The sequence below is a fragment of the Colobus angolensis genome, unplaced genomic scaffold, assembly GCF_000951035.1.
Source record: "Colobus angolensis palliatus isolate OR3802 unplaced genomic scaffold, Cang.pa_1.0 Scaffold156, whole genome shotgun sequence".
Taxonomy (NCBI): Eukaryota; Metazoa; Chordata; class Mammalia; order Primates; family Cercopithecidae; genus Colobus; species Colobus angolensis.
This window is the reverse complement of record NW_012114666.1, coordinates 5,417,749-5,429,795: the sequence shown is the minus strand read 5'-3', so window position 1 is coordinate 5,429,795 and position 12,047 is coordinate 5,417,749. Positions and strand designations below refer to the sequence as shown.

Here is a 12,047-nt window from a genome sequence, read left to right as displayed (position 1 = left end):
AACCCGGGAGGCGGAGCTTGCAGTGAGCTGAGATCCGGCCACTGCACTCCAGCCTGGGCGATAGAGCGAGACTCCGTCTCAAAAAAAAAAAAAATAACTTGCCCAAGGGTGCACAGATAGTAAGTGGAAGAGATGACATTTCAAATCTACGCAGCCTCCTACACCATGATGTCATAGCTCCTTTCACAATCTCAAGACTACTAAATAGATTCTCATTTCATTCTCAATCATAAAGACATAAGATGCAGCATTTTAAAATATTGTAGTTTTAATAAGATGAGAGTCAGGATACAGCAGTCATAAACTAAACAAATGAACTTTGTCCAGGCGTGGTGGCTCACGCCTGTAATCCCAGTGGGAGGCCAAGGCGGGTGGATCACTTGAGGTCAGGAGTTCGAAACCAGCCTGGCCAGCATGGTGAAACCCCATCTCTACTAAAAATACAGAAATGAGCCGGGTGTGTTGCCAGGCGCCTGTAATCCCAGCTACTGGGGAGACTGAGGCAGAAGTACTGCTTGAACCAGGGAGGCGGAGGCTGCAGTGAGCCGAGATTGCACCACTGCACTTCAGCCTAGGTGACAGAGCAAGACTCCATCTCAAAAGACAAAAAAGAACTTCAAATAAGAACAATGGCTCAAGTTACAATGGCACTAAAAGAATAATAATAACCGCTGTAATCAACATGCTACATAAGCTAGTCCAAGGATCTGGCAGAGCATCTGAACAACACCACCAAAAAATCAGATAGATAACTACATAATTTTTAACTAATGCATGGTTAAAAATATAAAAGTTCTTTACCTGTATGCGTTCTGAGATGAATATTGAGGTAATAATTTGAACGGAAAAACTTTCCACAATAACTACACTCTCTTGAAGATGTAAGATGCTTTATTTTTCCTCCATCATCATTTTTATCTTAAAGGAAAAACAGAAATATTTATATAAGAAGGTAGCTGAAGTACGTGAATAACGCAGGCTAACTTAAATATTGACAAACATTTTTGGAAAGCATGAAAAAATTCTTTTATGTAACACCGGGTTAGAACAAAAAGGCTAGACACACACCAAATGCTGTTCTGAGGCTGTCTGAAGTTTCAGAGTGTTGTAACGTGGTTTTGTTTTGTTTTTTTCTGGGTACAGCAGAGTACACTATTAAAGATTCAGTTCTTTGTTTGCCTTAATCACAAGAAAGATCATTTAACAGACTGAATTGCCCGGGCAGCTTCCGGTTCTCAGTATCTCTGTGAGCAGGCAGGATCTGGCAAACCGAAGGTGGACATACATACTGGCGGGAAAAATGATCTTCTTCAGAATCATTTGGAAAAATGAGCCCATTACAAACCACCAACCACCATGGGAAAAATAAGCCGTTTAAGGTTAAGATTAAACAAGTGACCACTAGAGGGCAGCAGGCACAACTTAATCTTTAACAGAAAAGAGAGTTTGGCATGGGGCAAGCACCTAGGAAAGTTCGTCAAAATTTAGCAAAGTTTTGGAAAGCAGGCTGTATTGTCCACAAACACTCCTGTGGGAGAAACAGATCTGACAAATGAAAACCTGTCCCTAAATGACACAGTGTTTGGCTTCAGTCTCTGCAGGATAATAGGACAATGTCTCACGTGCATCAGTGAAGTCCACTCGAAGGAGGACAGAACTTCAAACACACACCAGCCCTCCAAAGACTGAGAGGTGCTGCCGTTAAAATACCACCCCCAACACACGTGAATGTTTAACTGTTAAATAAATGTCCCCTTACTGTAGATCATATGACCATCCACCTGTAAGACAGAGACACCCTTGATCTATAGTCTAAAGAAAGACTTAAAAAAAATTCTACCTGATCTTCTTAAATCTTAAAAAAGCCAGGTTGATAGGACAATATGATAAATCTAGACTACTAAGATAATATAAGTTTAGGAAAATCAATTCCCCAAATACAGAATGGCCAGCTTTGTTTTCTTACAATCATACCCAAACTAGCTGGGTTTATAACTGGCTGTTGTTGCAATTTCCAACTCCCAACTATGTGTCAGGATTTATGGTATGTTGTGTCACATCCAAAAAGCTATGAAATGCCTTTTCTTTAGAACAAAGGACGTGACGACATTTCCACATCTACCTGGTTCCTGCTCTTTCAAGCATCACCTGTGACTTTACAGTTATCTTTTTTAAAGGGCTATGATCTTTTTACAAATAGGCCGTTCAAATTGTCCTTGGGAGGCGGAAGACAAGGGTCAATGAACCATTTTGCAAACAGGGAAATAGTGGCAAAGAAAGGTTAAGCAACTCATAATTGGTCACAAAACAATGCAGTGGTAGAACGAGAACTCAGTGCCAAGCTGTGGTGCTTCCACCCACAGCCAGGCATTCGGTCCTGCCTGATGATCTAGCCCGTGTTTTCCACACCAGCTACCAGTAACTGGCCTTTTCATTTCTTTCAGGACACTGGGGCATCTCACAAGGCCCCTACCACAGTACCGGCACTAGCAGAAAGCACTTCGCTAACTGGAGTCTGTGTTTAAAGCCTCTTTTTATGATGTCAGTAAGACATCAGATTTGTAGTATGCTAAGTGCTAGGTTTCCTGTGTCCCAGGAAACTCAAAAACATTCTAAAGATTTGATATACAGACTACAGTTCTCATGTCAATCACATGATCAGAAAAGGAGCTGGCACCGCCTGAAGAGCAGGTGAAGGACTCGAGTCCGATCAACTGTGTGGGCAAATTCACCGTGGGTCTCATACACACAGTTCTCCAAAGAATTCACACACAGCCAAGTTACACTGAGGAGGAGGCACTGGTTTGAACTGAGGACCACTTTAATAATGGCTTCCCCAAGACCAATTCATGTTCTCATCATTCACTTGTCATTATGGTCAGCCCATCAGGGGTCTTTTTCAACTGTTTGAAGCAGCAGGATCCTCTATTCAAACAAAATATTCAACTCTGATAGGAGCAGCTCTGGCTACAATGAGGATGGGCACAACTCCAAACACAGGTGGAATCCTTTGCCCTATAACGTCCACCGGGGTTCAGGAATATTATGTGAGCATGCCTTCAGTGATCGCCTTGTTTCTATAAATGCCATTAGTACACTGAAAATTTTGCTGACCAGATGAGCTTTCTTAAAAATGTGTGCCCACATTCCTTGTATTTTATGACAAATCATTTGGGTTCCTGAGGTACCTATTAATGGATACCAGCTTGCCAGACAGAAAGGATAGGGTTTCGGACAGCACCAAATGGCTGCCCAAATAATATTCCTGGCTCTAGTTGATCATCACTCCCAGTACCTTTTATGACCACTGGAAATTCACTCCAGATAAGGTTTTACCTTACATGAAGGCTAGGGTCTCTCAATGCTGAAACTATTGATACTTGGGACCAGATAATTCTTTGATGATGGGGCTGTCCTGTGCATTGTACCATACTGAGCAGCGTCCCTGGCCTCTGCACACTGGATGCCACTAGGCGCACACGCACACGTGCATGCACACACCCCCACACACAGTATAACAACCAAAATGCCTCCAGACATTGCCAGATACTAACTGGGAGCAAAATCATCCCAGTTAAGAAGCAGTGCATTTGGATTGGATGCACATTAAAAAAAAAAAAAGCCTGTTTTTGAGTAAAACGTTCGTTTAAAAAAAAAACACACACACAAGATTTTCAGAACAAGGAGACCTTTTAACTCAACCCTGTTATTACAGAAATGAGAAAATTAAGGCCCTGAGAAGTTAAATGGCTTACACAGAGTGATATCAAAAAGAGCCTGGATTTGACTCTGCCTCTCCAAACTCCACTCCTGGCCAGCGTTGTCTAGAGATGGGAAGAGGAGGGAGAGAGAGACAGACAGACAGACAGACACAGGCGGAACAGCACAGGAGGGAGACAGGGCAGCTTACCCAGATGGATTCCTTCAGGAAGCCCATCCTCAGATCCATCTTCAGAACCACCTTCCCCTCGATCCACGGCTCCATTTTCATCCAGAGGGGTGGCGAGGTCAGGAGAGCATGTCCCCGGCTGCCTCCCGTCCACAGACATGGTGGGCGACTCCGCGCCAGCCCTCCGGTCCTTCTTGTGGACCCTCGAGTGCAAGACCAGCTGGTGGTAGGTTCTGAAAGCTTTGCCGCACTCGGAGCAGTGCGTGGGCTTCTCCTTGCTGCTGGGTAACTTGGGATCCGCGTCCACGGAGGGCGCGTCACCGTTGGAGGGTCGGCACTTCTCTTTCTCTTGCGAGAGGCCTGTACAACTGCCCTTATTTTCTCCAACCTCCTTCTCGGAACTCGAATCATCGTTGTCGGTGCTCCCTTCTTGTCCCGATTCCTTCACTTCTTCTTGGCAAATGGCAACTTTTCCTTTGGTAGCCAGCTGCCAAGCCTGGAAGGTGGTGAAAGGATCGAGCTGAGGTATGCATTTGACAAGCTTCTTCCCCGTTTCAGTGTGAGATTTTGGTCTCAAGTTGAACAACCGCAGGAAGTCTTCCCTGGAGGACGTCATTCCTTCTTGCGGCGAGTCTGTCTGCGTGCTGCTGGTACGGAGAGCAGTTTTTTTGGTGTGCACCTTGCTGTGCTCAATTAGATTTTCTTTATTTGTAAATAGGAAGCCACAAACCATGCAGATTTTGTAAGGAGAGGGGATTCTCTCAGCCGCGTGCACCTGGACGACCTCGTTGATCGTTGCCGGACTCTCCAAGCCTTGCTGCAGTTTGCTCCTGGCCCCCGATTTGCCATTATGTGTCCGCATGTGATTTTTAAGAAACCAAGGCTCCTTGAATCTTCTTCCGCACATGTTACACCCGTAAGTGAAAGAATCTTTGTGTGTCCTCATGTGGATCTCAACATCAAAAGCGACTCTAAATGTCTGCCCGCATACCTCACAGCTAAAGTCTTCATTTTCCTTGCAATTCTTTTCCTTGGGAGGTTCTGTTCGTACTTGACTTTTATCAAGCGGACTAAGATACTCTGCTTCAACCCGAAGAACTGCTGGTTCACAAAGGGTAGGCCGGTGTTGCATTAAGACATGTTTATTAAGGTCTTCTGAATGTGTGAAGGTCTGGCTGCAGAACATGCAATCCAAGGGCATATACCCCTCTATTTGGATGACATTTTTTTCTTGCGTAGCTCGGAATGGAACAACAGCGGTCCCTTTCATTGACATGGCGTCCTCCATCTCCATCTGACTGCCAAGAGAGCTGCCAATCACTTCTGGCCCATCCATGTACATCAAGAGGGATTGAGTTGGCATGTTTCCTGTCACTTTCGATTGCATATAATCTCAAAGTTCCCTTGGGGAATTTCTGGAGTTGGAATAAGGCCACTTGTAAGACTTGTCACTCACCCCTCTAACAGCCCTGGGCTTCAAAAACCAGAACAAATATTTATTAGAAAAGTTCAAAAGAAAGTGTATAGTCCTCTAACTTCTTCGGAACTTTTAGGAAGCTCAGTGGTGGTGTCACTGGTTCTTTCCACAAACAAGGCATACAGACTCCCCAATGCTTTGATTCAAATATGAATCAGCACAAAGCATTAGTTCTCTTTGTCTCCATTGAATGAGTGTTTCAATTGAGCAAGAAGTCAATCCCAGCAACCTGGAGACAAGGGATTTCCAAACCCTAGAGGAAAAAAAACAGAAACGGTTAGCTACACTCAGAGCAAAGAGAAGGCTGGTGTGGGTGAGTCATACGGTCTTTTCCATGCAGCAGAGAAGATACCTAATTCAATTGCTTCACTTTTAACTAATATATACAGCATCCTGTTAAACATGCTTGTTAATTAAATCATTGGCATTTTATCCAGTCAGTACACTTATTAAATCAGAATTTCATCCAGTTAAAATCCAGTTTAAATCAGTGCTTTACTGACTTAAATCTAAAATGTCAAGTTTTAGGTCAGAAATGGTTAAGTTCAGCTGAAAACATTTTAAAGTCACTAAAGATGCACATGTGGATGCCATCAACAGCCTTCCTAAATCTAAAGACTGTAAGAACTGTGAAAATTAAGATGAAAAAAATTAGCAAACTAAAAAATTTTAAATCCAGTGTATATAAAACAATTTACAATGTTTTGTATACAAGCAAATCTGCATCCAAGAAATCTAAGTGCCCAAACACACCCTCAGAGATTGCACATACAGAGATCAACAAAATGAGCACAGAAATACAGAAACTTTTCCTAAAATCCCCATTCAAGAAATATGAAACACCTCAGAATGGGCAGGGGAACCCTGATATATTCTGGTTCACTGTATATTCCAAACCTCAATCCACCGTTCAAATCACAGCTTGCTTTCAACAACTTTCTGCCTTCAACAAGCACTGGGTGGGGCTTCCTAGTCCAAACAACAAATAGGGAAAGACATACACAAAGCTCCTTTGTGAATGTATAGATTTAAAATAAAATCCTCAAACAGGGCTGTTTCAACAGGGCTTAGTCTTTCATCAGAAAATGGGTCCTCTTGTTTTTTGATCTACCTTTCACATCATGCACTGGCCAGGTGGAAAATTACTTTATTTAGCTCTGCTGCTTCTGGTTTAGAAGCTAATTTTTCACTCCTGGAGAAGAATTAACTTCTAAAGCCAATACCCTCTGCCTTTATGGCAAACATTGGATAGGCATTGTTTTTAAATAGTCCCAACTACTTAAAACTTAAGTCAGTTAATTCCACCCAAGAAAATCAAAAGGCATGCAAACTACTCCCAGCAAAGTAACCATAAAAAACAAAAACATACTTTATTTTCCTCCCTCTACTTCCTTAAAGAGTAAGGAGGGCCTGTAGGCTCAGAGAAGGCAAGGAAACATCTCCTCCTTTATACTCAGAAACAAATTCTCATACTCCTTGTTATCTTAAGTTTTGAATAAACTAGATCTTTAACATTAAGCTTTTCTAAATAAGACTGCAGATCAAGGATTAGGGTAAAAGAAAGAATGTCCTGAAGTCTTTTCTTTGTTGCAATCATAATGGAGGATCAACACATGGGCTGGTGACCAGCTTGGTGTGATATCATAGAACACTCCAGAGACCCGAGTTCTAGTCACAACCTTCACTGCCAGTGCCACATACCACATCCTTCTATTATGTATTTAATGCAGTTGGTTAAACTATAGGATGGCCTTTACAGTTCCAATATTCTGTGATTCTGGGGATAGATCTACACACTGAAAAGAATATTCAATTACTCTGCTCATCAGAATGTGAAGTGATATTTGGAAATGAGTCTGACAACTTAGGTTTCTACACATAGAAGTTTAAGTTTCCTTTGCTTATTCAACAAGTATTTAGTGAATGCCAGCATCCCAGGCAGTATTTTAACTGAATAACAGCACATACCCTAGAAAAACAGTTATCAAACTCTGACAACGTTCTCCCTGGCCAAGAACAAAGACTCATTTATTTGAGGTCATTCCTACTTTTAGATGCTAAAATACGCTTATTTTTCAAAAAATCAATTAGTGGCAAAAGGCAATAGTGGAGTTTTTTTTTCTTTTTTAAATGTCCTTATTTAGCAAAATCAAAGTTAGGTGAGAATTTGGGGGAAAAAAAATCTAAGTTAGTCCCTATGTCAGCTCTCAACATTATTACTGTATTTTAGAAACTTGACTAGTATGTGAAACTGTAATTTTGGGGAACTCCACTTCTCTATTGACATCCTTGCCAAAAACAGACACCAGCTCTACACTCAGTCTCGGGATCAGAAATAAGATGTGAGGCTAGGCACAATGGCTCACGCCTGTAATCCCAATGCTTTGGGAGGCCGAGGTGGGTGATCACTTGAGGCCAGGAGTTGGAGACCAGCCTGGCCAATATGGTGAAACTCCTTATCTGCTAAAAATACAAAAATTAGCTGGGCATGGTGATTCACACCTGTAATCCCAGCTACTTGGGAATCACTTGAACCCAGGAGGTAAGGTTACAGTGAGCCAAGATCGCACCACTGCATTCCAGCCTGGGCAACAGAGTGAGACTTTGTCTCCCAAAAAAAAAAAAGAAAGAAAGAAAGAAAAGAAACATGATGGAGTGTAACTTTATTATTTCCCACTCAGGGAAACAGCATAACTTACTGAAAACATTTACTACTAGAAGGATGTTTTGCTTCCAATTCTCAATTATCTGAAGTTACCATCACTCTCCACCCAAGACCTTGTAGGACTATTGCACTGCAGTGAAGGGCAATGAAGGAGGTTCAGTGGGAAACAATCTTAGAAGAGAGGAAGCTTCCACTTTGTCTGGGAGGGTGAACAGCCTGGGAGACCTGGAGATGAGGGCAGGCATTCTAGGCCAAGGCGTCTTCCTGTGTGGTCAGATGGGGAAGGAAACCCTCCTGGCAAAACAGCAGCAATTCTTTCTCCAGGGAAGCTTCTGAGACAGACTCTGATAATCAATTGGGCCTAACTGTCCTAAGCTCCCAGGGTCACAGGAATCCTTAGGCACCCCAAAGGTGCCATCCCTGACTGCCCGGCACACCCTACCCCCAAAGCATTGTGACAGCTCAGGAATGACTTCCTCTGAAAACTTCTGTCCAGATCTAAAACCATCCTGTTTGTTTGCTTGTAACTGTCTTTTTCGAAAAGTAACACCTCAGGACCAAGACTCTGTTGTCCACTGCTGCCCCCAATGCCTGGAACAAGGTGCCGGACACAGGGTCAAGCAGTCAACACACAGCTGGTGAATAAACGTCATGGAATTAGCATACATGTAGAATCAGTACGCACGTGTTTGGCCACAGTCACTAACCGTAACTGATCAGAAATTAAAATTAACTTGCATATTCATCAACACTTCTACATGGCTATCAGTGGCTGCCATCTAATTGCCATTCTGCAACTTCAAGAGTGCAATTTGAAGAGTGTAATAAAAAAAAAATTGCATTAAACACACCATAAAGCTGATCAGCACAAGCAAAAAAAACTGCCCCATTTGAATTTATACTCACTCCAACTTATGACCCTCCAAAACAAAAATGCTGGGCATCCGAGGGCTATCTCTGACAGCAAATGCCTTCAGCTCTTGACTTTGAAACTGTTAACATCCTAGACAGAACACTTCCTTAAACTCTAAAACAATGAATAATTTTAAACCAGGTTTACATCGATTAAAACCAATTTGCTAATCAGTAATCGTTGAAGTGGTTGTAACAATAAAGACGTTAATAAAGGAATACAGCAAAATAGAAATTCTAATCCACTAACAGCGAATCACCATTCCAATTGAATAGGGTGTGTGCACAAACACAAGCCTTCCCAGAAGCCTCCAGCTCTCCACACTCCGGCACACAGAAGGCAGCAGTAAACTGATGGCACTGCTGATAGAGCCAATTGTCTTTCTCCACAAAGAACTGGGGGGGGGGGAGGATATTATAATCCAACACTATAATCTAAATGCTTCTACTTTGCAAGGAAGTGAGCATTATGAACACACTAAGCTTACTGAAGAGTACTTCACAAAAATGTTTTCCAATGTTTAAAAACATTTTAAAATCTTTACTCGGGTAAACGACAGAACTTAACCTTAACTCAAATACCCCCTAACACCTAAGGCAAGTGGCTATGCAGTATAGCCATATTTTGAGAGAATACTAGGGTTTCATTTATATTGGGATTATTTAAGTAGACACTTTTACAATTTGCCAGAGCATCATCTTTGAAATCCAGCAGGAACCATATTGCTAGAAAAGACTGGACTAGAAATGTGATGTTCTTCAGGTCACTAATTACACACTGATTTGTGACTAAAGCTACTATGAATTCTACCACTACCTGTAGATCTTGAAATTAGCAAATACGACACATTATACACTGCTTAATAAAAAGCACAGTAATCCGTGCTTAAGTACAACTAATTAAGTACAACAGCCACTTTGCTGACAATTACTGTAACTTGGGAATATTTTTCTTTACATCCACATGTACTCGAACTGTTAACTTTTAAAAACAGCACAGCCTCTTTGTTTCAGCTTAACAGGTTATCTTACATTGTTGATATGATCTACCATAATATGAAGCAATAAGGTATTCAAAGTCCTCAAAAACACAGAAAAATGATATTTATACACAATTTGTCATACTAATAAAGCTACTTTTTCCCGAGTTACTGAAGTGTCCAAATAAGGAGTTATTAAAAAATTCAACTTAAATATCTATTCTCTGGCCAATGCATTTGTACCCTGAAAACTACAAAATTATCTTCAAGACCTGGCTAGAAGTTTACACTTTTTCTGAAAGTTTTTCCTTGTATTTTACACACAGTATTTTTTCTTAATCTGACAAGTGAAGAAAACTCTGCAGAGCCATCTACTAACAATCAAAAAGCTACAGGTTTTTTTATTTTTTATTTTTAATGCTTTAAATTCTTCAACACTGTTTCAAGGAAATTACTAGGGGTCCCACCCATGAGGCTAAATGGTCAACCCAACTTTCCTAATATAGCTGTGGAAAGGTGCTTCGAAGTTAAGCAAAAGAAAAAGATTGGAATATTCAAAGTTTATATTTAAGGTTACAACCTAAACTCTTCAAACTTGGGAAGCTTGTAAAGGAAATAACTTCATTTTGCTGAAATTGTTCATAAATTACCAATTATAACTAGGATTAGAGATCAAAGTACTATAAAAATATAATCATATAGCATATTTGAGTGTCATTAACTAGAAACTGCCTGATTCATCATAAAATCAGTTAAGGTCAGTTAAGGGATCTTAATAAGAACTTAAAGTATAACATACTAGCTTTAGTTTCAATATTAACAGGTACTGTCATCTCCAAAGTAGTTTTTAAAAACATCCTGATCTGAAAAAGAGAGTTATAAGGAAAATGAATTTTTAAAAACTTTAATTAAGCAAGATTAAGCATTGCTATCCATTTCTCCTATTACTACTACTTAACCAGTACAACCTTGTATCTGTAAAAATTTGACAGGCCTAACTGCACCAAAAAGATTTCAGCCAATTAATAAACTGTTATTAAACTGTTCTATCTTTACCTGCACTAACTCTCTGCAATGAAAACACTGAACGTGTGTGTATTACACATCTATATATACATACACACACACAAACACAAATAACTATGCCCATTACTAGACCACTACACCATACCACTTTTTCCAGTGAGCGCTCTGAATTAAACACAATTCAAGTAACCTAGTTAAATACAAGCTTAGGCAAGGCCTTTTAAGGCATAACATGTTTCTTCTCAAAGATTTAAATATTCCCATCCTATCTTTTGTTGACTACATACTAAAGTTGTGTATCTGGTTCTTTTCAGTCACCTGTTTGCTTTCAAAATCAAGGGGGAAAGTCTCCTTTCAATTAATAATACAATCACTGTTCAGTAGATTTATAAACTGAAAAAAATATATTGATCACAAAAGAAAGAAAAACATTTCTTCAGTATAACTAAGATGCTTTATGTTATCCTTATTTGACACAGGTAGAAGTATTATTCCTAAGGTTGATTCAAGAAATGTCTGGAGTCTACATTTCCAGTCCATTTAATTGTATTTTAAATCTCAAAGGTTTCCAGACACACCCGAAAATAATGGAACACCAATACAGAAACACCACACGAATCCGTTAAAAACCTAGCTTCTGAGTCTAGGGGAGCTTTTCCATAGGGAGCACAGGCATGTGGAGGTCAGAAACAAGTTTTGTAAAGCTTAGTAAGAACAAAGGCTAAGTCAGGAATCCAACTAACTCTCTCATACAACCTCTTCAGCCGTCTTTTCAGGTTTAGTAATTTTATTTCTCAACTTTATCATAAAATTACCAAACTGTCCCCAAATTTCCAGTAACTCAGTTATGCTGATACCCTGGGCAGGAAGTCATGGAGATGTTCAGAACAGTCAGTCAACAAATGTTCAAATGGAAAGCATTCCAACGTTAAATATAAAAGGGTAATATGTGGCGGCAGCTGGCTAGCAGGGGCTTCCCCCCTATTTATCTGGAAGATAGATGTGTACAAGAATTGAGCATGTCATCGTGAGCTGCAGATTTTAGGAAAGAATCGTCCCTGTTCTTCTACTTCCTTAAAGTCAGATTTCTATCTGCCC

General features: G+C 40.6%; 1 protein-coding gene across 2 annotated transcripts in view; it reads right to left on the bottom strand.

The window, feature by feature from the left end:
• The window catches only part of ZNF217 (zinc finger protein 217), a 16,359-nt gene extending 10,744 nt beyond the window's left edge, over positions 1-5,615 (bottom strand). For both annotated transcript variants that reach the window (XM_011936723.1, XM_011936722.1), the window contains exons 1-2: positions 3,911-5,615; positions 802-918 (exon numbers count right to left, since the gene is read on the bottom strand). In XM_011936723.1, coding sequence (XP_011792113.1) covers positions 802-918; positions 3,911-5,276 — 1,483 coding nt within the window. In that variant the 5' untranslated portion in view covers positions 5,277-5,615. The remainder of the gene's footprint in view (positions 1-801; positions 919-3,910) is intronic.
• Between the last annotated feature and the right edge of the window lie 6,432 nt (positions 5,616-12,047).